General features: G+C 38.2%; 1 protein-coding gene across 1 annotated transcript; it reads left to right on the top strand.

Annotated features, from left to right (window-relative positions):
* The first annotated feature begins 9 nt into the window (after window positions 1–9).
* On the top strand, window positions 10–26,846 carry PCOLCE2 (procollagen C-endopeptidase enhancer 2). The gene is made up of 9 exons (XM_086618434.1): window positions 10–266; window positions 1,244–1,352; window positions 9,151–9,406; window positions 10,999–11,123; window positions 14,064–14,200; window positions 19,004–19,158; window positions 22,834–22,917; window positions 24,947–25,114; window positions 26,716–26,846. The coding sequence occupies exons 1-9, from the start codon at window positions 181–183 to the stop codon at window positions 26,844–26,846; spliced, it is 1,251 nt and encodes a 416-aa protein (XP_086474560.1). The 5' UTR covers window positions 10–180.
* The last annotated feature ends 1,115 nt before the right edge of the window (window positions 26,847–27,961 follow it).

Below are 27,961 nucleotides of genomic sequence, written 5' to 3'. Positions count from 1 at the left end.
GCCGCGCCCCGCGGAGAGAGGGCGGGCGGCCCTGCCCGGCACTGCCCTGCCCCGGGGGCGGAGGGCCGCGGAAGCCTTCGCCTCCTCCCCCGACCCCGGCGCACACGGGAGGAGCAGGCGGCAGCCGGAGGAGCGGCTCCGCGGCCCCAGCCCTGCCCCAGCCGCCGCCGTCGCCCGGAGATGCCGCCCGCCGCCCCGCGGCCGCCGCTGCTGCTGCCGCTGCTGCTGCTGGCGGCGGCGGCGCGCCCCGCCGCCCCGCCGCACAGGTACGCGCGTCCCGCCGCGCCGCCCCTCCCTTCTCTTCCCTCCGCAGGAGCGGTGCCCACCGCGCGTCCGTGGGCTGCGCCAGCACCCCCGCTGCCCCCGGGCAGCACCTGCGGGTGTTTTATAGCCCCTCGCGGCATCAAGGGAGGGCACGGACAGGGGCTTTTTCCACGGAAACAGGCCACTGCGAGAGCAGCCCCAGACAACGCAGCGTAACAGTGTGATACGATATGATATAATATCGCAATATCTAAAGCTCAGCGGGGCGCTCGCTCACCCTCGCGCCCTCAGCAGCAACGCGGTGGTTCTGCGCAGGGCGCGTTCCGGGCTCCGGCGTGTCCCGCCGCGCAGCCCCGGGCGCCGGGCGCGGACACTCGGCCTTCTCAGCCCTGGGCGTCCTCACACCGGCGGAATCGGGACACGCGATTCATCACCAGGCTAGAGTAGCAAGACTTGCGCGCGTGGTGGATTGTGTTCCTGTGGAATGGAAAGCTTCCAAAGTGACTTACTTGATTAAAATATCTAAATTCAAAACATTACATGGTGGAATAGACAGGAATTAAAAGTTATTTTTAGTACTGTGCTATTTTAAGTACTATTATATATACCACAAAAGTCATTACTACTGACTTTTTAATAATTTTTTTTTTTCATTATAGTAGCAATTTGCAATGACGTATCACACCACTGCCCCTTCCATCTTAGAAACTGGAAAAGGGGGAAGAATAACCATCTGTAAACCCGGAATTAAGGTCCAAGTAGTTAATTTTCTCTACACCTAACTTTGCGTCTTAAATAGCACATTCTATGTCAATTATGAAATTATGTAAGTAATGAAACATATGTTTAAAGTTAGCAATGTTTTTAGGTATTTAAGCTGTATTTTTAAGTATAAGACAGTCTATGCCTCTTTACTATTATACAGAGAATAAATGAAATATATTTAAAAATTAAGCACTATTTTTCCTGTTATTCTCAGGCCTACATTTACATGTGGAGGAGTTGTATCTGGAGAGTCAGGGTTTATTGGGAGTGAAGGATTTCCTGGAGTCTACCCTCCAAACAGCAAATGTACTTGGAAAATCACAGTAAGAATTTTTAATATCACAAAATGAGTGCTGAAGACAATGAAGAGCTATTCATTGTTAATGCCAGTGTTTTATATGGGATAATATGTGCAATAATGAACTCAGTAACTCAGAGCAGCTCAACTATCTGGAGCTTTTGAGGGTTGCTGTAATATGGTAATAGCAGCTGAAATAGAACGGACCTTGCCTAATGTCAGAAGCAAATTTTCAATGACTTCCATTGATACACCTCTAATTGTTTTAAATTAACCCACTTGAAAGCAAACATTTACCTTTCTAGTTGCTGCAGGAAGCAATAGTTAGTTAGGTCAAATGAAGTAAAGTAAAGCTTTGACATGTAGATAATGAAAAGCAAAATTCATTAGCAAGAAGACATAGAAAAAGTTTCAAACAAAACCAGAAAATTCAGGCAGGTTTGCCTGTGGTGTGCTAATAACAGCGTCTGCCAGCCAGGCCATCTGGAGTATGTCATAGAGCAAGCTGACAAAGCAATAGGAAAGTGTTACTACATTTTAAAATGACCATGTGAAAGTTTGTGGTACGATTGGTATTTTGATGCTGAAATGAGACTGCAGGGCAGAGACATCATATTCATGGACAGCAAACGCTGTTAAACAGCGAGGGCTGAACACTTCGGTGCCGGATGTGTCCTCACCCACAGACTCAGAGAAAGGAATCTGAATGAATGATTACTTTTCCTCACATCTGCACAAATTAGGCCCTCCAAAATTGCCCACCAAATTTCCTCTCCATTTCTTTAGGCACAGATCACTAAGAACTCCTGTGATATTTGGGCCTAGAATATGGGCTTTACAGAAAAAAAGTAGTATCAGAAAGCATAAAAAAATAAATTAGTCTGTGTGTTGACAGGATCACTAAAGACAACTCCAGTTCCAAGACTGCATTACCGGCTAGGTGTTGGCAGTAGAATAGGGTGTCACAGGATAATTGTCTCCTGCTACTGTAGAGATGCTGACGCAAAGCAAGAGACATTGATCTGTTTACATGTTCAGTTAAAACAACTTTCGTACCAAACAAGTGATGTTTTTTTTTTTTTTCCTGTATCAAAAATGTACATATACTTATCTGAAGGATACCAGTGAAGCTGCAACAGTTGCTTTCTGCACCTTTATGTTGCATGATTATTAGGGCCAAGTTAGAGGGGCCGAGTTAGAGGCCTTTAATCTGTGACTGACTTTATCTAGAAGAGTATGATGTGAAATACAGTGATAATAAACTTGCTTCCTGCTGTGTGAAGAGGCTGAGATTACAGCAATTAGCATGGCCCACTTTACAATCTGAAGAGGAGGCACAAATTGCGTTTGGAATCATACACACATGCCTTAAATAAAAGGGGGCAAAACCCCCAAAGTTAACTTACGATATAGCTCAGTATTAGATATTTAAAAGTTAAAAATTGAATCTGGAGGGAAATAATAACTTTGATTATAACAGCATAAAGTTTTTACTATTAGAAATTTGGGGTTACAAATGGAGGCAGCACTGAAGAAGCATTTACTGAAGCATCCTATGGGTCTGCCTTTCATGATATATCGGGGTAGAGGGAGAACAATTGTATTTAAAGAGTCTATATGGAGTGGTTTCATTGCACACTTAAATGTGGCTGTTGCCAACAAGATGCAAGCATCCAGGTTAGCCTGGACATTGTGAGAAGCGTTACCACAAAGCTGCAGCAGAGCCGTGTCTGCACTTGGGCTTCATTGACCATGGGAGGAACTCGATGGCTTCTGGTATTTCATAATCATCCTGACTCCCACTTTTCTGTTCTGCTGCCATTTACTCCTGCTCTTTGACTGCTGCATACCTAATTCTCTGTAGCTCGCCCAAAGCCAGAGAAGGGCTGCTCAACTGTAGTAGTCCAGGCTTTCTTCTGCTCCCACCTCAATTAACCCCTCTTCGACAATACTGTTCACGAAGCCAAGCCCATTTTTTTTTCCCCGTCAGCTGTGAAGAATGCCCTGTCTTTTGGATGCGCAAGGAGGACGTAGGGAAGGCAAGGACTACAAAACTTGCTAAGTCTGCATCCTCTTTAAAAAGAGGGTGATTTACCAAACTGATACACTCAAGGGTCTGGTTAGCCTGAATTTAAACAACAAAATCCTCTCACCAGATACTGCTGAGGCACAGAATAGCTTGAAATAGCACTCAAGTAAGAAGGCCATTACACTGCCATGAAGAAATATACTGTAGTTACTATGTTAGGGTTCCTCATTTAGCATCTGATCTTAGAAGGTGACTAAGACTTTTTGCCTGTCTGTTTTAGCCAAGGGCTCTGAAAACCTTCCTGAAAACACTTTGTCTAATGCAGGATCTGACAAGTCTGCAAGACTGGAAGAGACATTGATTCACTTTGTGTCTGGGTCACGAGAAGCATGAAGCTGTTGTTTTCTCAACTAGAAGATATCATCATCTATAGAAGAAATTGACAGTGAAGCAGTGACAGCTAATGCATTCTTTAGAAGAAAATAGGTTTAGAAAATGTTATGGGTAATACAGATAAAGCAATGTAGCATTCGGGTATCAGCTGAAATCATTCCAACTGGTATGCTAAAGCTAGAAGAGTCTCTCTAACTCAATTATGGTTCTGTTATTTCAAGAGACGGATTTTTTCAGCTAGCTAAAGAAAACAGCTTCTCTATTCTGAGAGCTCTAAGAAGTGTTCAGCACATGCTTGTGGTTATATTACAACCTTGGCAGACTACCCAGCAGCTTTTAGCTGGCTTTGCTAAGAAGTAATTTGTACAGCTATTTCCTTTCCTATAGTAATGTACATAGCTTTATCTAAAATATGTCATATACATTTACTTTTAATACTTCATAATCCTTCTTGGCCATCACCTCACATAAATGTGTCACATAGTCCAAGAATCTGGACTGCTGTCCTGCATTCTTCTGGCAGACTCTGTAGTTCCCATAAAACTCTAACAACTTTATGTGCAACAATAATACTGAAGACTGTCAGAGTTATCTAAGGTTATAGTTTTATAGATTCAGGAGCTTTGTTCCAGCAGGTTTGCTGACAATGAGCAAGGTTTGAAAAAATTATTTATCAGGGTAGTTGGGAATCTGCCCTGGGGGAGTGAAATATTTTAAATCATTTTCTCTACATTTTAAGTATTCATTGTCGCATATCGTTGTGAAACTGCCCTTCCAGCAGAGAACAGATCTTTACACATGATTATTGCCAGAAAAGAAGTAGCTGAGCAGAATCTAGTGCCTTTGTCAGGGAGAGCAAGCTAAGATCAATTTTTAAAAAAATTGTTAGTTTGTGGCTGGAGAGGATGGAGCTAGGGAACAAGACGCTAGGTAGGAACTGTGGTTCCTTCCAGGATGCAACTCCAAATAACTTCCACATCAATTCTTAGTACAGAGATATAATATGTTTGGCTTGCAGGTAGCTGCTGTATTTTTTTAAGTCTTATCTAGGTCTGCTATGTCAAAAATACAATCAGCATTTTGGCATTAAATATATACCAAAATATATTAAAGTGATCCACAATATACATTTTAAAATTAGGCAAATATTTTCTCAGAAAGTTGGCATTTAAGGGTTTTTCTCCACCAAAAGATTATTTTCAAAGCAAATAATCTAAACGAAGTACTTTTGAAAAGTACGACAGTTTGACAATCCTCCCCAGAAATTGAAAGAAGCACAGTGATGAAAAGGGCTTTGTGTTCAGTTAGAACAACAACAGAAAAACAGCTTAACTACTTTAAACGTAAGTGAACTTTGGTTAACATTATATGAAATACCTGCAATGAAGGATAACCAAAAAAAATCCAGGGACCTAATTTTGTAGTGGGTTGTATATATAAAATACTCATGCTCTTTTGGAGAGGTTAATAATCTACATGGATGATTTTAGGCAATTATGTTCTAGAAAAATGTTTATGTTCCCCCTAAAAATTCAGAGCACTCTTTTCCTTTAGCCTTCAATAGGAGTAAGGCATCCTTCACATGAGTTTAGTGTCATAATACCTGATTATAAAGAAGTTCATAGAGTTAAAATAAGAAGGGAAGCAAAGGGCAAGTATGGGTCAGTCACCCTCAGTGTGACAAGGAGAGACAGAAGCTAAAGTGCCTCTGTCATTGAAAGATACCAGCTGGATGAAAAATAAGGCACACCCTGCAGGGGAAGCATCACATATTCTTCCTTTGACTCCTCTCTCTCTCTTTTTTTTTTTTTTTTCTTAAGAGCTGCAATTCCTTCCAATTCTTCCTCTGAGGTATCCCATCATCTTACTGCATCAGGCTCGGATGTGGCTCAAAGTAAACAATACTGAGTCATGTTGGCCTTTGCTTTCTCCCCTGTGTTTCTCATGGAGCAATATTTTAAATGTCCTAGGATAAACATTGGCAGATTTTAGCACATTATTTTTCAACATTTGATAAAGGAAAATGGTAGAAATGAAAGAAAAGTATTGTTTTGCAAAGATGCTTTTATTTAGGGTGGGATTCCTTGGGAGTAGCTGCAAACTGGAGCAGCGGCTGCCAGAATGTGGAACCACTATCCTCTGCACTCTTGAATGTCATCTGGTCAGATGACAAAGTTTTAATTGATTTAACATGCTGAAACAAATTTGTTATTTTTGTCAATAATGACAAATATTATTTTAATAAGCAATGATGTTATTTTATAAAGTAGTAGCAGTAAGTAGTGACTGTGATTAAGGGACCCAGTTCACACATTTCTGTAAATGACTTATCTCCCCAAATTCAGCTAAATGTGAGCAGGGATTATTCTGACAACTAAAATCTGGAGTAAGCTCCTTGTTAAGCATTCATGACCACGTGGCTGAGGTTTTACAAACTGTCATGATACAAAACTTAGAATTTCAGTATATCTTTGGGGAACAGTCTTGACCAAGATCAAGACTAATGGATGCTAGAAAAATTAAAAACTATAATGAAATATAGCATATAGATAATGTAATGTAGCATAGTATAACATAGTCAGTGGTGGAGAGAGGAGAAGGAAACCTACAACACTGCACAGAATTACTTATACCATGAAACAAAACCCAACGCTTGAATGAATGGTTGGCTGGCAGTTCGGAGTTTGGCTGCTTTGCCAGCATCCTGTCCCCCTTGAGCGTGGGTCAGCCCCATGTCCTGCTTCCTCATGCCCCACTTGGGGCAGCATGAGAGAGGGAAAAACCCGGGGGTAGGACTGGGTGCTGTGAGGCTGGTGTGAGCAGAGCAGCCTGCCTCAATGTGCTCATGGAACAAAGCTGTCAGTGAGCACCCATCAGCATTACTGAGGGATAACCACTTGGCTAAGTCTGAATGCATTTCTACAAGGATAGCAAAAGGCCCTTTTCTTAGCCTAGAACCAGCCACCTCTCACATTTCAACTTCCTTCTTCAAACTCTGGGAGGGAGTAGGTGTCTTCAAAGAAGCAATTCAAACTGAGAAAGTAGGGAAAAATCTCGTAAGTGCTGACAAAACTATTTAATGTAATATGGTAGAACAACTTCTCAACTTTCAGAAATACTGGAAGGAAAAGGGGAAGATTCTTAAAGATAGGTAAGTTGTAGCAAAGCTGCAAGACACTGTCAACATATTCCAACAATATTGGAAAATGCTGGACAATCTTAACTGTAGGCATAACAGCTCAGTCTGTATTAAAACATGATAACCTTTAAAAGTCACCTCATTTGGATCCTGTTGTACCAGTTGTACAAACTTAATGAGTGAGCATATGTTATTTTACATAAGGCTGCTTTAATTTAACTGCCTAAATCTGACTTTATCTAACTTTACAGCTAGCATTTTTAAACTGATTTATCTGGTCACATAGAGTTTGTAGTATAACCCTAAATAACATTCAGGTCTTCTGACAAGAATATCAAATTCCTTTTAGCTTTTTTTTCTGTTAAAATGACCACGTCTTAATGCTTCTTAGTGATTCAGACCAGAAGACAAGTGAATGCAATAATATGAGATTGAGTTACGAGAGCAGTGATTCAAGGAGTCATATTGCTTTCACAGAACATATTGCAATATAACCATGTGTCTGTATCGGCCTTATGCTGACTAAATATATATGTGGGTTATTTTCTGATAGCAGCTGTAGGGCTTGCTTACTTCTATAGCGTGGAGTTTTAAACCTAACATCTGGCTTTAAAGTTTTTTAAAACATAATCATTGTGCTTTGGAATTTCTGGGTGAGATTAGATGAGTTTTGTGGTTTTGATGTAGTAGTAGGGATGTATGTCAGCACAGAGGAACTGAATGCATTTTTGAGAGAACTTTGACCAAGGATTAAAGGAAAATACTCTGAAACCAGCAAGAGGAACTGCAGTGGGGTTGGTCAGCCAGTGTGTACGTGGGCCCTGGGCAGTTGAAAATAGCTCATGCAAAAGTCTGTCCTGCTGCAGGATTGGTATCAGCACTGGATGTAAAAGCAGCCACATGAACGGGTTACCTAAACATATCTACAGCACATTTTTCACTACAACCAGAGCTGCTGCCTGTATTCGTGTCTTCTGTGGATTAAGCAGTCACTTCCATATATAGCACTTCCATCTAGATTTGACAGGCATTTTTAACTGTTGAAACTTACAGAATTAAAACACCGTTTGACAATTTCATATAGGAACAGTTTAGTTGTAGTTTATCTCAAACTGATATTTTAAAATGAGTCATTGTTAGGAAAAAATTCATGAACTCTTAAATAAAATGGATTGAATACGGACTTACTGCTGATATATTAAGTGTATGTTATATACTTAAAGCAGAAATAGCAGTGTCTCAGTAAAATAGAACAGCTGCAATTATTTTAATAGGTAACCACTCTACCAGGCTATGAATTGAATGCAGAGAATGACACTCTGCCTGCCTAGGGTCCCTCTATACTTTATGATTTCCCTTCTTCTTGTCCTGTTACATGGTATTGAGTGTTTTGTTAGAATAGTTTTCATTTCTCAGTGTGCTGCTTATTCTCTTAAAATCTTGCAACTCTGTCTCAGGAAATGTTCTCCTCCTTGTAAACTATTATGCTCTCTTAATTTACGTCCTTCTCAGTACACTTGCCTCTTTCACAATGTCCACAGATGCAAGCATGTAAGAAGATTGGCCCTGTCTTAGGTTTCCTCAGATGTTTCAGAAAACAAAACTCTTTTCTGTACTGAGGACACCCACTAGTAGTCTTTTGAACTCTCCATTTATAGTTTTACTGCAGCCTTCAAACTAGAAGTACACACTCCAATAGCTAAACATGAGAGGTGTACAGCATTAGCCATAAAGTTTCCAAATTTATTTATAAATGTAAGTCATGTGTCAGTAAATAAAAATCCTTCACACTATGAAACTTTATAGCACAAATCAGCAAGATAAGAGACCATTTCGTTTGCTCAAAATTGTAAATTGCTCGTTCTGTATTTTTTTTAACCATATTAATCTCATCCTCCTCACCTTAGTGACAGGGAGCTGCATGGTCGATTGCATACTTTCAGCTGAAGATAAGAGCAACATGCCACGCTGAACCAGGTGGTGATGGTATGTAATCAACTATACGAGCCTGGCGAGACAGTATTGTGGATGAGGAAGAAGAAAATGGCAACAGAGATGGGCAGAGCTTTGGTTTTTTTTGATTGGTCCAATATGGTTTTAAAAACCACTGTGTCTGGAGTAAAGCTGACAAAAAGAGCTTACCTGGTGAGAAGTGAAGGATATGAAAATACTTGTGCAAATAGTGGGATGAGATAGGTATGTGGTGTGGGTCACACTTCAAGATACATCTCTCCCTCCTTCTCTCTCTCTCTCTCTCTGCAGGTCCCAGAAGGAAAAGTGGTGGTTCTTTCTTTTAGACATTTAGACCTGGAAAGCGACAACTTGTGCCGATATGATTTTGTGGATATATACAATGGCCATGCCAATGGACAACGCATTGGCAGGTTCTGTGGTACGGTGAAACCAGGTGCCCTTGTATCCAACAGCAATAAAATGTTGGTGCAGATGACTTCAGATGCTAATACTGCTGGAAGTGGATTCATTGCGAAGTTTTCTGCAGCAGAACCACATGAAAGAGGTAATTAACAACTACATATGTGCTGAAGAGAAATGTAACTGTACAACTGTATGGAGAGCCACATTAATGCTTAAAAAGATGTAATGCCAGAGATACTAGAGATTGTGCTGTTCAACATATTAATTATCTTGCTTAGCAAATAGCAAAATATAACTGTTTATCTGTTGTAGTTAATCGTAGTAAAGAGGAGGGCTAACTATAGGAAGAGTTGCAGAAGAACTGCACCTAGTAGTAATATGGTAATAGCTAGTCAATAAAATGGCAGATGAAACTCAATATAGATAAATATTGCAAATAAGGGGAAAACACCCTAACTTTATCTACAGTACAACAGGCTCTGAATTGATTATTACCACTGACGAATGAGATCTTAGGTTTAAAATAGACAATTTATGAAAACAGTGGTTAAGCATCAATCCAGCACTCAATAGGTATCAAAAAAGAAACAGAAACGTAACAATTTTTCAAAAAAGGAATAAAGACCACAACAAAAAATTATGCCACTATAAATCCATACGTCTTGAATACTGTATGCCATTCTGATGTTCCCATCTCAGAAGAGGATATAATAAAACTATCAGAAGCAATCAGAAACAAAAAGTATGACAGAGTTAAGGAACAACTTCTCCACAAAGACAAGCTGCACAGCGTGGACATCTTAATGCTAGAAAAGGTCAAGGGAAATATAGGAGAGAGCTCTAAAGTCATGATAGATATGGAGAAAGTGAATGGGGACCACAGTCTCTGTCTCTTCTAGTACAAAAACCAGATGAGCAAGTGGCTGCAAAGGAAAGGAGAGGGTGATTTTTCTCAGTGAGTTGTTAAGCATTGGTACTCTGTGCCAGGGGATGCTGTGGATTGTCAATTTCTACACTGGTTTAAAAACAGTTAGAAAAACATATAAAATAAAAAATTGTTAGGTATTATTAAACATAAAGGCAGTGCCTTGTGCTTGGGAAGGCCGTGAACTGCAAGCGGCTGGAGGTTACAGGGAGGTGGTATCTCCCTGCTGAGCGACTCTCTTTCAAGGCTTTTGCTATTAGCACGATACCAGACTAGACGCGTTGTTGGGCAGATGCGCTGCAGGTGATGAGCGACTTATTAGTCCTTCCAGTTGTATCCCTGTGTTGATAACTTCTTGAAAGATAAACAACTATGACATGATAGAGTTAATTTAATAAAGAAGGTTCATAATCATATTATAAATAGAGATTACATACCTGATGTAGCTTTGTAACTTGGGACTGAGAGGAGGAGGTAATGGAGGAAAAAACCCCTCTCCACCATGGACTCTCCGCAGCCCTGCTCCAGCACCTGTGGCTCTTCCTCCTCCCACACCTGCTGTTGACAGGAATGCTTCTTGCTCTTTTTTGTTTTACCCCCTTCTTCATCTATGTCTGGCACTTTCTGCCCTTTATTAAAGATGCTTTCACAGAGGTGCTCCCAGCCGCGCTGAGGGGCTCAGTCAGCCATGTCCTGTGTGGGGCCATGGCAGGACTGGCCAGGATGGGCCATTCCTCCCTCACCGAGGGCATTAGTGGGGCACCCGCCACCCTGCCGCGCTCGGTCAGCACCATGTGCTGTGCTCACAGGGGACCAGTACTGCGGGGGACGACTGGAGAAGCCGTCGGGGTCCTTCCAAACGCCCAACTGGCCAGAGCGGGACTATCCAGCGGGAGTCACCTGCTCCTGGCATATCGTTGCACCGAAGAACCAGGTAAGGTGCTGCATGCAGGTACGGCTGCGTGCGGGCATACCGCACTCCAGCCATGCCCACGTGCCTCCTGTGCGTGGTCTGCCTCGCTCCAGTAACTCCTGTGCTCTCTCAGCACTGTGTCCTCTTCTGTGCATTGACACATTCCCCTAGGTTAAACTGTTTAAAGCATCTGCGATTGGTGAGGCTTTTAAAAGTTTTTTTTTTAAGATTATTTTTTTAATAAGCAAAACATCAGGCAAATTAAGTTAGGGCAGGTGATCATCTCACGAGCCAAACATGATGATGACCGATGCTAGGTTTAAGTCTAACAACATTTGTAGTATTGTCAGTGTTACTGCAGTTCGTTATTGAGGTACCCAGGCAGAGCTGATTGAATTTATTAAAAGCAGAACTTATTTTACTCTGCTTACAGTACAGGGAATATATCTGGATGTGTCCTGCACAGGGATTTTTAATGTACATTTCATAAAGTTTGCTTTATTTCATATTTTGATGTCTCTACCTCATAACATACTTGCTTAATTAGCCAGATGCCATCAGAGCACATATTACCCACTGCATTGACCTGAAGAGACGCAACAGTGGACCAAGAGGGCTTATTTGCCACACATGGCAAACACGAGTGTGTTCCCTGTGCTGTAGGGCTGATCTCAATCCTAGCTTCACACTTTCTGGTTGTTGCTGAGCCATTTGCTCTGTACCATGGCAGGAAGTCTACAATGATTGAATGTTTTGGTCACCAAGCATGTTTGGTAGGTTGCTTTTCTTAACCACATCCAGCTTTTTAAATTGCTCTACATGTAAAGACAACTTTCCTCTTAATCTTCTGCTCATGACAGTAAGCCTCCAAATAAAAAAACTGCCCCAGATAAATATATTCTTCAGATCTTTCATACTTTTCCATTTACAAAGATATTTTCTCCCTTGAACTGAAACAGTATGTCAGCTTAGTCTTTCCTGTACTCCTCTTTGATCCACATTCCTTGCTTGCTAGATACAGGTCATTTAACAATCCTGTAGATAGGCAGTGATTTTAAAGCCTTATCTGTAAACTGCAGATTACTTTGGTTCTTCCCAAATATCTCTAGATAAGCCTAAAAACTTTTCCTAAGCTCGTAGAGAAGATTTAAGAAGGGCTATATAAGCATAAAAATAAGGGCATTATATACTGTGCCTTTTGAAGATCCTGTTCCAGAAATCTACAAGGTTCCAAATATATCTTTTTCATGTACTGCAACAGTGGTTGGTTGCATGCAAATGAGGCAGAATTTTGACAGTGACAAAGCCAATTTTGAAGAAGTAGTGAAGAAGCATCTCTCTTTAAGCACACAGGAAAAGCTGTTTGCTCCTCCATTTGCCAAAGTTTGGGTGCCCTTGTCTCTATTTTCCCTTCACAAGCATGGGAGCAATAAAACAAGGCACTCTCTTGCTTCTAATACAAACCAATAATTACTTCATTTATTACAGAAGACAGAGGAGGCTGCTTGTGACAGTGAAGAGCTTCTATTCCATCATTAATTACCTCTTTATTAGTACACAGTGCACTTACAGACAATAGTAAAGTAGATATTATGGACTGCTGTTTAGCCTGCTATGAAAAAATTAGCATTTCTGCTCCCAGTTGCATTACTTCTTTCTATACCCTTTTTTTTTGATCACAAGCATATTATTCAGATGGGTACTTCCATTTAAAGTGCATTTTTTTCATCATGACTACAAGATTTTTGAAACAAGCCTGTTACTCATCTCTGAAACCAAGTCCCCTAGGTTATTCATACTTTATGGGAAACTAAATGATGCCTTACACATCTGAATAGTGCAAAAGCATATCCAGGCAAAACCAAGACATCAGGTGATAACAGGCTATCATTACTATGAATGTAGAACAAAATAATTTTTACTATTTCAATGTCAGGTAAAATGTATGCGATGTACAAATAACTCCTTTTTCTTTGTACAGTCTTAAAAGATTTAACATAATTTTTGAGACCTTTAAAGAGAAATCTTGCTTATTTACTATCAGCACATTTCAGTGTTGTCATTCAAGCTGCATTTGTGCTGTTTATGGGAAGGTGATTTAAATACCGTTATGCTTCATACAAAAAAGCAACCTACATGCATGTATTACCTCTTTTTCAATCATGTAGTTAGGTTGTGTTTTCCTTCCTTGCTTCACACAACTGACAGAATCATACTGCAGGACTTCGTTTCTGTTTTCTTGTCCATTGTTTTTCTTTCTTAAGTAGAAAAGTCCATAAATACAAGTCATATTGGAGATAATAGCATCAGTACTGGAAATACCAGACTTATACTAGTTCTCACTTATGACTTGTAAAGCCCCAATATTTATGAAAATCATGTATGGAAACACAATTCCCTTAACTACTTCCTTTCTCTTGGTTTTAGTTGTACTATTTACTAATTTTCCTTGTATCAATATTTTTGTTTCTGACCTTTTTATTTCTGCATCAAGTAAACACAGCACTGGCAACCACAGTGTTTCAAATCCTGCTCTTAATGACGTCAGTGAAATGGCTCTTACCAACTTTGCCCTTGCTTTTTCTTTAGCATATCTTGAATGATACAATGACACTAAAAGGCCCTTTTCTGTGGTTTAGATGTTAGTTATTTTAAAAGCAACATAACACCTAACAACTACTATCCTGTTTTCATTCACTCTTACAAATAACTTTATCAGAAGTTACTTGCATATAATTGAGAACAAAATATTTTATAGAATATTAGAGTCATATGTTGAACTATTTGTTGGAGAGAAGTCACGTGGATTAAAATACTTTACTCCACAGTTATATGGATTAAGGACTTTTCCTTTATGGAAAGAAAAATTAGTACTTCATATGAAGGAGTCACTTACTATAAGCAGCACTAATAAATTCTGCATATCAAAACCTTAATGAGTTATTTACACTTTCCCTGCAGCTAATAGAGTTAAAGTTCGAGAAGTTTGATGTGGAGAGAGACAACTACTGCAGATACGATTATGTCGCAGTGTTTAATGGTGGGGAAATCAATGATGCTAAAAGAATCGGGAAGTACTGTGGAGACAGTCCACCAGCGTAAGTAACTTTCTTGAATTATCAACTTCACTACCACTATGGGTCATTTTCCTAACAGTTCTGTACTAGGCTTCTGAAAGATTTTTATTCTTTTTTTTTTTTTAAATTAAATATGACATTTTCTACCTCCAGTTGAATTTCTAGGAGTTGCTTAGTATCTTGTCTCTCTCTAAGTTTTCCCCTTTCTCTCTCCCTCCATGACTAGCCCTGGCTCTAACCTATGTTCTGTCCTATCCCTCAAGCCTCATTAGAGCACTGTCTAATAACACCAATACTAATGCTAAGGCTATTGATATTGGTGTGATACCAATATTAATAGTAGCTGAACACTAACATCACTTACATGTCTATGTTTTGATTGTAGATACTGAAGTACAAAGATCCAGCTGAACTCTCTAGCCCCTCAGCTCATTACTCACTTTATCTGACTCATTTCCTCCTCAGCCACTTCCCTTCTGCTGGTTCCCTGGCTTCTCCTTTCATCGCTGCTCACCGTCTCAGTCAGTGCCAAGCCATGTTCTCTCATGGCACAGACTGCTTCCCTGAGCATCCTGGGTAGCACAGTAGGCTTTCACCAGCTTTGCTATCAAATTGCTGTCCACAACCCGCCCTCAACATCCACCCCCACCTCACCTATCCCCCAAAAAACAACCCATCCCCCTGAGCCTCCCACCCCCAAAAACCACCCCCAACCTGGCCAATGGCACTGTAACTATACAATCAGGTCTAGCAATAGTTGGTCATAATTATTCCCCAAAAAAGTGTAAAATTTTTTGAGTGAGGCTAGTAATTTTTAATTCTCCTTTACTATTGTTCCTCTTCCATCAAACTTCTTAAAGCTGAGTAGCTTTAGAAGATGAAGAGGATGCATTTTGTTTCAAGAAATACAAGCTATTAAAAAAAAAAAATTCGTGGTGGTGTGTGACTACACTTATGTCTCAGAAGTGGCAGCTAGTCTGATTCCCAAGAGCAACTAATTGTGGTATAGGGGGAGGAGGCGCATGCCTCCGTCTTTCTAAGCATGGCTTGCTAGACTGAGATTTACTGTGAGTTTTTTTTCTGGTTTTTGTTTGGTTGGGTTTTTAAAGTTATGTAGTATACCCTCAGGAGACAAGAGGGGAGGCAGACATTCTGTAGGACTCTTTTTAAAGAGTCATTGTAAAGATTTTTCTTCTTCATGCAGCAGCTATGCAGACAGTGCTAGAGAGCGAGTAAGCTTAAGCCTATGGAAATTTATTAGAAATTCGGCAAGAATTTAATTAAGGGTAGGGCTGCACCTGAAATGTATTAACTTCAGTTTCCTTCAGCCACCTTAGGCTTTTGGTCTCGAGTTACACTTTTCTTTTTTCTTTCTTCTTTCTTCCCTTCCTCCCTCCCTCCCCCTAACAATTCAAAACTTTCTACATAACAACATTTCTTTTCAGGCCCACATTTTGTAGTAAAGTTAAAAAAGGTGGTCTATAAAAAGATTCTGATAACAGAGAGTCTTTTGGGTAAGATTATTCTTTAAGTGCTAGGTAATTCAGGCCACAAAAATGCGGCAACAGGCTGAATTCTAGCTGTAGTTACATACAGAATCACTTCCTTGTTTTCAGGAAAAACTTCACTAGGAAAAGTAAACTATCTTTCTATATTGCCTCCAACCCAAAGGCTGTGAGATTGAAGGAGATTCTGCAAGGCAGAGTTAGTATTGAGTCCTCAAGGCAAGGAGGTGGCTTAGAAATCTTGGATGTTCACTTCCACCTCTTTGCCAAATGGCATTCAGAATTTTTCCATTTTTGCCTCACATATGTATTCATAGCAAAAGTGACTTCATACTTTAGAGCTTTGAGCTTTACCTGGAAACTAAGATGAATTGTTGCCTTGCTGTGCTGTGGCACTTGGAGTGACTGCTGATGGACTGAATAGGTCTCTGAATGGGCGATACGTTTCTTTCACCTTAATGTTGTAAGCATCTGTATATATTAGATAACAACAAATCACCATCATCTGAAGTAAAAACACTTCATTCCTAAAAGGAATTCTACCGCAAACACTCCTCTCTCTTTAGACAGAACAAGAAAAAAAAAAAAGACCAGCAGATGACAGACATTAGTTACATTACTTCACACTTTATCACCAGGTAGACAGGTATTCCATTGATAAGCATAGCATGAGAACCTCCTTGTGACTTTGTAGATCCATCCCTTAGAATTCAACTGTTACTACAGAACAGTAACATTTTTACTTCTAAGCTACTGTGAAGAAGCCCAAAAACTAATAGAATCTTGTATCAGAAACACTCAACTATTGATGCTTCATACAAATACCTTCGGTTCCTGCCACGAGTGTTGTGTTGTGTGCAAGTCAGATCCAAAAGGCTGGAGGAAATGGACTTGCTTCATAGTTGAACAGTTTAAGCCAGAAGCATGATTAGAGTCTAGTTTGAGTCATTTTATATGTAAGTTGTGACATTTCAGACCTTTTCCAACTGAGGTAAGAACTGAACTCCACAAGATCTTGTCCTTCCCTTGGTTCTCAGAAGGCAGCAGTGAACAACACCCCTTACAGATGTGGCTGGCAGCCTCCAGTCCCTGGGACTTAGCTGCCTCTTTCCAGCTAAACCCTAGCCCAGCTGTGCAAAGACATTTTGCACTGTCAGGATCTGGTCTTGGCTGACAGGACAGTGCAAAAGGAAGAAGTGCCAGTTAGTCCCCAAGAGGCAACAAGGAGCAGCTTCCTAAACCACCTCTCAACTGTGGCTCAGCATCTATCCCTACAGCATGTTAAAGCTGTAAATTGGTCTGCCAAACCCCAGTGGGCTTCAAAATATAAACATTTTAGTATGGACTTTGTGCAACAGGCAAATAAGGGCAGAAGACTTGGCTTAGACCCAGGCCACATAGCTTAGAGATGAGATTTCCTGTTACAGAATGTTAGAAGTGTCATGAAAAGCCAATTTTAAGATAGCATTGGTTCCTAACTGCAGATCCAATATAGAGCTTGAACACAGTCACTTTCCCTTGCAGAATTGTATATAGGCAGCTTCTATATCCAGTGAAAGAGGGAAAGCATGGCTTTCAGGGATTTTCCACTAGCTCTGCAGAATTCTCATCAAAATTTATCAGCTGGGTTCAGAAAAACAGTACCGGTGTTGCAAAAGAACTAGAAATCATGGTGCGTAAACTGAATTGTGAAACAAGCCTTTTAGAAAGAGTATTAGTTGTGTGTCTGACACAGGAATTGTGCGAGGTGGAACTCATTAACCAGCAGATACAGACAACGTAACACGGCATTCTGCAAGAGAAACAGTGCATGTCAGAAGTATGAATAAAGTGGGTAACTTGAACTCAGTTGGTGGTTGCAGAGATGAATTCAGATCCAACTGCAGACCAGCAGGCATACAGCATAACCACGTACCTGATTCCTTAATACAATTACTATGATACGTAAATGAATGGTATGCATAATAATCACAATTTATTAGGAGAATTAATTACTCAAAAAAAAACCCTGTCTCTCAGACAAAAAGCCATTTTTAAAAAAGACAGGATACGCAGACCAGGGCAGATTTTTCAGATTTGGTGTTGTAGTCCTGGTGTTCAGGAAGCAGAGCAAAGCTCTCAGGTAGCTGATAATCTGTGACCTCCTATGTCCACAGCCTGTGGCAATACTGGAGCAAGAAAAGCGTAATCTGCAACTACAGCAGCATCTGTAAACCTATAGAATTCCAGATAACCAGGCACTTACTTTTGGTTATGTCAGACTCAGCCATCAGAGTAAACTGATTTCTGAAATGCTTGCCAAAAATCTGGGAGATGATGACAAGTTTTTACTTCAAAGGCCTGATTAAGTGTTCTGAAGAACTCCTGCTCATGAACTCTGTCCAACTTCCTGGGAAGAAACAACAGTTATTTTAGTAAAACTACAACTTAAAACCACTTTCTATTTTCCTCTCTCCTCACCAAGATTCTTTTGCCCCTATATTTATTTTTCTTCCTCTTTCCAAAAACTTGTCTTATTGCTTGAAAAATTTGTGTTAATAATTATAATGAATATTGAGACAAAGTCTGTGGAAAGCTCAAAAGAATGAGAGAAGTGCTGCTTTAGCTAGACTTGCATTCCATATGATTTTCTCGAACAGCAGTCTTAAATGAAGTCTCATTGCACTACATCCACATCCAGAGGTAGGTAGTGTCACAGAAGGTACTATGCAGTTTAAGAACTGAAAACTAATACACTCAACAGTGCCTGTTCGTGACATTTCAAATCCTAAGAAAATAACTCCATTAGCTCTTCAAAGCCTTAGTAATGAATATTGAAAAAACTAAGCCCACAGGAATAATAACCCAAAACATTTTATTTTTAGTGTTTTTGTTGAAGAATTCCAACATTGAACTAATTTTCTTAAGGCCTTCCAAATGCAGAATATGTTTTTAATTAAACAAAAACAAATTTAAAAACCCATTTACTTACCTCTACTACATACTGAGGATTTCTTTAATCTATTTTCCCACTGTGTTAATCTAGCCCCTTCCATTCCATGGACGTGAAGTCTGCAATGAAGTCACACAGAAGAATTTAAAGATACTCATATTGACACAGCCTTCAGGAATCAGAGGTTTAAATGATTCATCAGAATGAGTTTCACACTCACAACACGAGCGTCTGACATGCCAGCAAAGAAACATGCATTTCAGTATAAGACTAGGGGCAGATACTGTGTTCAGACCAATAGTTAAAGTGAAGTGCTTTCTCTTGTTTTGTAAGAATGCTATTAATGCTTTTTGACTTTGACATTCAAAACAATTATTTTTTTTCCAGGCCTATTCTGTCTGAGAGAAATGAGTTGCTCATTCAGTTTTTGTCTGATTTAAGCTTAACAGCTGATGGTTTTATTGGCCATTATAAATTTAGACCAAAAAAGTTACCCACAACTACTGTTCCGCCTACTACCACAACAGTCCCTGCTACCTCAAGTAAGTTTTACTGGCTTTATTTTATTTTTTAGAAAAATAAATTATTCCTGGAAAAAGAGAGGGTTACAGAAAAATGTAATAGTATATTAAAAGTAACAGTTTTATGGTTTGTTAGTATTTCAAATGTTTTAAAATCAATATACTCAAGAGAGTATCTTAATATACTCAAGGGAGAATCTTCTTAACAACATTATTAAAAGGAAATCTATCCAGGAAAGAGTTCAGTGTGACAGTAACTTGCTCCAGCTGACGGGCTTTTCCCATCTTTTCTCAATTTTTGATAGCTAACTAGCAAATTCCATAGAAAAATGGATGAGCAAAATTTTTTTGTATAAGAAGTGCTAATTATTTCAGGAAACAGTTTTATTTAAAAGAACTCTTTCTTCTATAAAAGTTAATATGTAAAAATCTGACTATATTTTTCTTCATACAGTTATTAAGATCAAGCAAAATTGGTATGTAAGTCACCTGAACCCTCTTCAGATTCTGTCTGCATCCTGTCAACATGACACTCTCATAGAATTATTTTTATTTTAAAGAATTCAGGGATTGGAACTCAAAGAAATGTGTCACACTAAAAATAGGTTTCCTTTTATATTTAAGACTAGACAGGATATATGAAAGATCAGAGGAGGATTTCTCTGAAGGTATTGCCAAAACTACCTCATTACTGAGATACTGAAGGGATAAATTCTTAGAATTTCTATAACCTGAATGTGAGAAATTTAAGATACAGTTATAGCAGAAAAACATAACCTGATTTGTACTTAAAACACATCAAAAGTCAGGACAGAAATGACCTGTCAGCAGGAAACCAAGAAGCTGTGATGCTTATAAATGGAAGGTATTTAAAATAGATGAAAATAAACATTATAAAAATGAAATCATAATGACCTGTAAATCATTCTGATGTGACTGCTACTCCAACAATAAGTAATTAAGCTCTTCTTCACTATAAAGCACTTCTTAACAAAGTTGTTTGTTTAACCACTTGGTCTCAACTAATCCAGGCTGACGCATATCTCACACTGCATTTCTGTTCAGGGTTTTGCCAGAGTTTTGCTCTATTTGTGTGTGCACATGCAAAAGAGGTGTCCTTTACCAATTAATTCTAAATCAATTTTTATGACAACATCAGTATTAGAAAATAAAAACAATGCAAAGTCATCTGAGAGAGGATAACAGAGAGAAGGTGTTCAAAAGGACTTGTCAGGCAGACAGAAATAAGAAGTCCTTTAAATGTCTGATCGATTATGCATGGTGTAGGCATTTCTGATCTTAAAAACAAACTAAATCACACCGAACATCTACAGTTCAGTTAAATTTCTGGTCAATCATTTGCATTCAGAAGTGTCCAGTTCAAATCGACTTAGATTAGTATCTTGCAAACCAGACCTGTTCAGACTTGCACAGAACTCCAGGTATTAATACAATATTTAACTTTAGTAGGCACTTTCAAAAATTACCTCAGTCTCCATCTTACATAAAAATACTAGTACTTTAAGAAATAAATGCTATACAATACTTTTGTTGAAGTAATGAAGATTAAGCCAATATATATGGTTAAGTAATTGATTTTCTTATTTCATTGGATCAAGTCATGCATTTGTCTGTCAATATGGCTACATGTAAAATGGTAGGCAACTAAACTTTTGATTCAGTTCTTCTCCAATTCATATTTTGCTAAAATACCTTAGTTTTCTCTAGTAAGTAGCCTCTACTGACAAATCATAGTGAAGTTAGTCACCAACCAAAATTTACTAAACTCAAAAGTAAAACATGAAGTCTTAACACACACACACAAAAAAAAAGCCCTGGGAAGTCCACACAAGAATATTTGTAACATATAATTTTAGTTTTAAATTTACAAAAATCAGAGCACCTCAATAAATTTTTGGCAGCTACCATACTGGTGCGCACTTGTGACTCATCTACCTGCTACATTTCTTATCTTCTTACTATGGACACTGAATTGAAAGACTCAAGGAACATTAAATTCTTCGTTTTTGTTGTGCTGCACGTAGCGTTGAGATAGGAAGTACTTGCCTGACATAGCAACTGATGCGGTGAGACCAGAAAACTAACTAAATGGCAAGGCACCCTGCCAAGTGCTAACTGAAATAATAATTTGAAAAATTATCATTCAGTTTAAAGTTTGAGGAGCTGAAATAGTGTATTATTTCTACATTTTATTCTATACAGAAGTCACTTTATAAAAAGCAACTCAGCATATAGTTAAAATATTTTAGAAATACATACTGGTAGGAAAGAACCATGCAGAGACATGAAGGCAGTGGAAGTGATGGCAGTGGGAGTTGCACTCCCATGACCATGTAGATCTGATTGTAGGACTGAGGCCATGTCATGTGCAATATGACTAGCTATGCCTCCATAGAGTAGTAACTCCATACTAACTTGTGCTCCAAAACACTTCTTGTGAGAGGCATTTAACTTTCTGGAGAGTCTCACTGAGTACCAGTCATGTGGAGACAAAAAAAACCAACCAAACAAAAAAACCCCAAACAACCCCAAATCAATGAAAAATACAAGGTCCAATTTTTAAGCTTTGGTTTTGAAAGGCAAGATAATGAGTATGTAGATCTTCCAGCAATCATGGGCATAACGCTGAGGACAAAGTAATTTTAATGCCATTCAGTTGAATTTCAGAAACTCAGAAAATTGTAAAAAGAATCAATTCATTCAATTAAAAGAGAAGTACAAGCATAAATTAGTGATTGGAAATTTAGTCAGAACTACTTTTCAGAAAGTATAGGCTGAATAAAACTTCTGCAAAATCGTCCATTCTAAAGAAAGTAAAAAAAATACAAAGATATTATTCATAACTAATTTAGTTTTTCTTGGAAATTAGAGTTATATAGGGGTTTGGGTTTCTTTACTCTGTCCATCTCAGCTCCATGTTTCCAGTAATTATGACATCATTGACCAATTTGAAACAAATTTGAAAAGGACATGAAAGCTTTAAAAATACCTCATCCCGACATGTTACGTAGAAAGGGTTAGCCGAATAAAGTACAGAGATTATTAACATCCACCCAAGGAGGAAAAAAAAACCCACAAAGTGTATTCACTTGTTTATAAACAAAGCATTCTGTTTTAGAAAGAAAATGCCAACCTTTAATATTAAATAGAAACTTCAAACACTATGTTGCGTTTCAAAATGTAGTACTGTGCAATTTTTACTGATGACATGTCATGAAGCTATGTGAAAAATGTAGAAAAAAAGTCAGGCATTTGAACTCTGATCTCTTCCATCACAGTACAGTAATTTCAGAGAAATTACTCCCTCTGAAGTGTAATATAATGTTATGATACTTTAAAGGTACAACTACGGCTGTATAGCAACAGACAACAACACTAAATAAGTTACATATTTAAGATCACATGGCAATCAAATGTAAAATCAAATGTAAACTTTCTGTAACATCCCATTCTATAAGGTCATTAGAACAGATAGGTAGCTGAGACGTGAAAAGGTGATGATTGGAGGCGATGGCAGAAGAAAGGAATATTATTATTGTGGTGTTCATCCCTTGCAATACCAGATCTAGTTAATGTATACATCAGGATTATTCATCTTTTTTTTTAAACATACTGCTTTGCATTTGTATCAAATATCTCATTTCAATTTCAATTTACCTTTTGCTCTTCAAAAAGTTGTGAAACCAACAGTTGCCTTGTGCCAGCAAAAGTGTAAGAGGAGTGGGACTCTCGAAAGCAATTATTGTTCAAGCAACTTCGGTAAGGAAACAAAGTTTGTTTCTTTTTAATTAATCAATTGGCACTGTGTTTTTAGACTCATGGGAATTTTCCAACATGTAGTTCTGAGTTATTATTAATATATAGGCTAAATTTTTGCACCATCTTATGTGTATATCTGACATTGTTCACTCAATACATTCTTGGAGATACTCCGAAATAGGCACTGCACGTATGTCTGAAATAAACATACTTTCTCAACTTGAAAAGCAAATGACAATGTAAGACAACATCCTACAGGAAAGTATTGATTCAATTACTCTTTTGTCATCTCCTTTATCTGTAACCAGCCAATACACACTTTATGCAGTACCTGCTGACTGTTCCACACTTCAGTTTATAGACTTTCAAAATATTTTAAAAACAAATTAGAAGGCACGGAAGCTTACAAGAACTGCTTTCCATACACAGACACAAATCACATAGGAAAAACGGTGTCTGCTGTATTTGGATGGCATTGTCACTGCTGATTTATTCAGTTATGTCTTGGAATATTTTCCTTTACTAATCCTGGAAGCTTTTTTAATCCCTTATAACATTCCTAAAAATCTGATGAGACAACTTTCCCCCCTCCCCACCCCACCTTTTAGTTTGTTTGTTTTAATCTGACTCTCTCTAACTTTATAGCTAATCCCATGAGACTAGAGGAAATCTGCTGTTTCAGAAAAGCAGGGGCAGCTTTACATCATTTTGCTAGAAAAGCAGTTGAGGGCTGTGGCTGTACCCTAAAGCAGAATGGAGCCACTGCAGCATGACCCCTTATCACTCTTGACCACCACCAGCCTGTTATAATTTGCAGCCAGTATAGGCTAGCCCAAGACCAAAAGCAGCAGGTAGAAGAAAGAAAGGTCTCCTCTTGCTGACCACACCTCAGCTCTTCTGGTTGATGCTAAATGACACTGTATAAAACTTGTTCTTTTTCCTCTAGCATCAGGGTAGTAAATCACATTCATTCTCACCTTTTGTCAAACACTTGAAATTTTTCAGTCTTTTCCATGGAATGAGTAAGAGTAAAAATATTTTATATGCTATTGTGAATGCAAGTGTAAGGTAAGAACAGAAAATGTGCTGTTTGTAGAATACGATTTATTCCAAGTTTATTTTCTTACTTTATGAATTTGAAAAATAGGAGCTATTGCTCTTTCATCATGCATTTAATTTTTAATATTTCTAGAAATGTAACTGCAATATCTAGCATTTTAACATCCACAGTTCTCTTTTGATTGAACTTGAACATTCCTTTTTAATCAAAAGCTCTGGATTAAAGGAAGATAATGCACAATTATAGCCACTTAAACCAAAATGTGGATTATGCCAATTCGTAAAATAAATCTGGCTGCATACACTTGGTAACTGAAAATCTAACTGATCCTACGATAGAACAGCTTATTTGCAAGAAGTGATCTGAGAAGAAAAAATTGCTAATACCATTTACCATTCCCTTTTGATAAATAAAGATGGCCTACAAGTTAATCTAGTCATCCTAGGAAAAAAGAAATGGTATCTTTATTTACATACTGAGGTGTCTTTGGGAGATATGATGGTCTGATCAGTAGTCTAAATTTAGCTGAAATCGGCAAATTTTATCAGTATCAGGCCTCAGACAGATCAAACTGTTAGACAGACTAACTCCGGGGCATCAGCTATTCTCTGCTACTCATTTGAGAGTGACAGAGAGTTGGGAATTCAGCTTTTGAACAGAATGTTTTCAATTCAACTTCTCCTGTTTTAAAATTAGTCATTAAAAGTAGTATCAAATTTTACTGTTTAATTGAAATTACCAAAAGCTAAAACTTGCAAGAGACTGACACATTCTAGTAACAATTTTATATTTGGTGCCACCAAAATTTGTCAATAGTGCGTTATCTATTACGGGTGACACCCGCGTTTTTAGTAACTGTTTCTAGTATTGTTTGTTTCCTTATTATGGAGTAATATTTGGGTTTTATGATGCCTCAAAATTTATATCTAATAAATAAATTTAAAAAGTATCTAATGTCTTGTCTTCTAGTAATAACTGGAACTGTAATCACAGCAATAACGCGGGCTGGCAGTCTGCATGCAACAATATCAATCATTAATGTATATAAGGAGGGAAATTTAGCAATTCAACAAGCTGGCAAGAGCATGAGTGCTAAGATTATTGTTGTATGTAAGCAGTGTCCTTTCATCAGAAGAGGTAAGTACACAAAAATAACTGCTTTGTCTGTTTATAAAAGACAACAGTTTTCAAAACTGCTGTTTGAAATATGACCACAAAAAAAAAAAAAAAATCAGTAAAATTACAGTAATTGCTTCCATAATCAGCAACTAATATTATAATCAATTTAAGATAAAAATAACTAGTTATCCAGGTTTATATTGCGCTTTTCAGTTGTATTTCTAAAGGATTAGACTTTTAGATCAAAGGAGTTTGAAATACTTTTTGGGGTTTTTTGAGGGGTTTTTCTTGGTGTGGTTTTTCTTGGTGTTTGGGTGTTGGTTTTTTTTAAGACTCGTGATATAAAGTAAAATCTGGTTTGGTTCTCTCTAATGAAGCTCAGATTTTGTTTTTGCATGTGTGTATTTTGGAGCTAGTTTTCATACATAGTTATTTAGAAGAGAAAAATCACAACATGCTAAACCTAGAAAAGCAGAAGGTGACAGCAAATGACAAAAATCTACGTTTCCCTGTTGCTTCTCTCCTGTATGTTTACATCTTTATTGTAGAAATACTAGTGTTATTAAGCCCAGTTATACAGAGTTTATCAAGCAAGTTAATTTCCAGTTAAATATAACAAGGGCTACCTATATGTGTTATAAGAAATACTGAGACTGTGTTATATTGCCTCTTGAGTAATCAGGTAGAACAGAACATAAATCAAACCATAACAGGAAACAGTCAATTAAATAAGCATCAGAAAAACCCTGATAACATTCAGGATACTACCGGTATTTAACCAGATTAATTCAAAGTGGGCAGCACCAAAGTGAAAAATCCTTGTCAGAAACTAGCTTTTGCTTTTACCTTTAGTTCTCTGGAAACTAGATACTTGTCTGGAAGACATAGTAGTATCTTTGATGGAACAAATTGTCTCCTTTTAGGCAGACAATCCTGCTGGCTCCAAATCGCACGCTTCTGTGTCTCTTCCTAATTCTCCATGAATTATTTAATAGCCATTATTTAATATCTAAACTTTTCTGCGTACACCCCTGTAACACCCACTCCTTCCAGCCTAAGGGCTTGCAAACCCCTAACCCTTCTAAGCCATAAAACCACACAAATCCATCCAATTTCTCCAAAGCCAGGGCTTATCACACGTTAAGCCCACCTTGCTTGCCTGATTGTCTCTCTATATATCTAGAAAACGTTTATGTCTTTGGGGGAGGAAAAGGGAATGAAACAACTTAAGTGCATTATCCCTTAAGTGCATTATCCTACCCTAAAATGAATGAGACACGTTCCACTTTGGGTGTTAGTAGCCAAGTTATCCGGTGTTTATACTACATTTCTAATGTCTTTCAGACTCATTTGACAGTCTATATTTAATGACTATCTCCTATATGTTTAATTATGTAGTAGATACTTAGCTATACATCTGCTCGATTTTTACCTAACTGTATTTTATTGCATAACAAGCATCGTAAATATGGGTAAGGAACTATATGCTTTAGGTAGGAAGGAAAAAAGTTAGAAGGCATTGGTAACAGCGCAAACAAATAGAGACCACAGATAAAGAACTACACTTACCAAATCACATCCCAGATTTCTGTCTTGTAATCTCATGCTTTTCTTTGTAGGTCTAAACTACATCATCATGGGCCAGGTAGAAGACGATGGTAGAGGGAAAGTCTTTCCCAACAGCTTTGTCATGAGTTTTAAGACTAAGAACTCAAAGATCCTAAATGCCTTGAAAAACAAGACATGTTAAAACTAAACTCTGCAGCTGCATTCTATCATTTCTCTTGGAAAATAATTTTCACTTAGTATAACTCATGAAAATACAACCGACTGCCATCACTAAAGACCATACTCACCCTTTCTTGCCTCCCATCCATCTAAGCACACCCTGGTACAAAGTGGTATCCATTACATGTACCGGCCAAGATGAGAACAGATCCTCCTAAGTCTTAAAGCCGAAGATTTGCAGCACAGCCATCTGATCTCAAATATACCAAATTCCAATTACTTGGAAGCTGTTAATTTATAATTGTCCAATTTTTTAAGAAGTTGTGTATGTAAAATAAGAATTCTAAGTGCAATATTTATAGTAACTCATTTTAACATAGCTTTTTCTCTGATGTTGTTTTATTACATGGATTTCTGCATTATTATCTGTGCTTAATAAAATATTTTAAGATTAATCATACACCAACTAGTTATGAATGATGTATAAAGTGGGACAGGTGAAACACAACAACTATTTTTTTATCATTTACATGCTTTTGATGGTTTGGGTCTTGAATTGCATGACCGACACTCGACTTCCATGCTGATTAAGGGCCTGATTTTTCTTCTGTTGAAGTCTGGGATTGAGTTGAACAGGAGTTGCATTTACTCTTCAAAGAATTAGACAACTGTAAAACACCACCATGCTTTTCTCTACTGATGACTATATTCTAGTTAGCAATTAAGTTCCAAAAGGTAATTAGGGAGAATGAAGGTATAAATTAATTTAGTGGTGTTAAAGTACACATGCAAATAATTTAAATTTTTGTCCCTTCTGTGAAAGGATGGACGATACAGCAATGCTCAGTCTGGCACCAGTAGTGTAAATAGTAGCATACCTGTCTAATTTATTTTATTCCTATATGCAAAAGGTTGAACAAGTTGCTATTTTGAGGATAAGGGAAGGAACCAACTGGAAGCAGTTAAACAATGTTAAAAGATCTTTGTCAGGTTGGCCTGTTGTATACAGTTAGGTTACTCTGAAACTGAAAGGCTATAACCAAAGATGGAGCAATAGAAACAGATTATAGGTAAAGATTAATAGTAAGAAGTTGAACGTTTTGGTCAAAAGCAGATATGAAATACATGCTTTTCAGA

This window comes from Tauraco erythrolophus, chromosome 11, assembly GCF_009769465.1.
Source record: "Tauraco erythrolophus isolate bTauEry1 chromosome 11, bTauEry1.pri, whole genome shotgun sequence".
In the NCBI taxonomy this organism is placed as follows: Eukaryota; Metazoa; Chordata; class Aves; order Musophagiformes; family Musophagidae; genus Tauraco; species Tauraco erythrolophus.
This window is presented reverse-complemented; position numbering and strand designations above follow the sequence as displayed.

What these genes read in the sequence shown, in the direction of transcription:
- PCOLCE2 (XM_086618434.1), top strand. Translation starts at nt 181, where the DNA reads ATGCCGCCCGCCGCCCCGCGGCCGCCGCTGCTGCTGCCGCTGCTGCTG. An exon ending in TCGTTGCACCGAAGAACCAG is followed by an intron (nt 11,124 to 14,063) that starts GTAAGGTGCTGC and finishes CTTTCCCTGCAG; the next exon opens with CTAATAGAGTTAAAGTTCGA. An exon ending in TTATTGTTCAAGCAACTTCG is followed by an intron (nt 22,918 to 24,946) that starts GTAAGGAAACAA and finishes CTTGTCTTCTAG; the next exon opens with TAATAACTGGAACTGTAATC.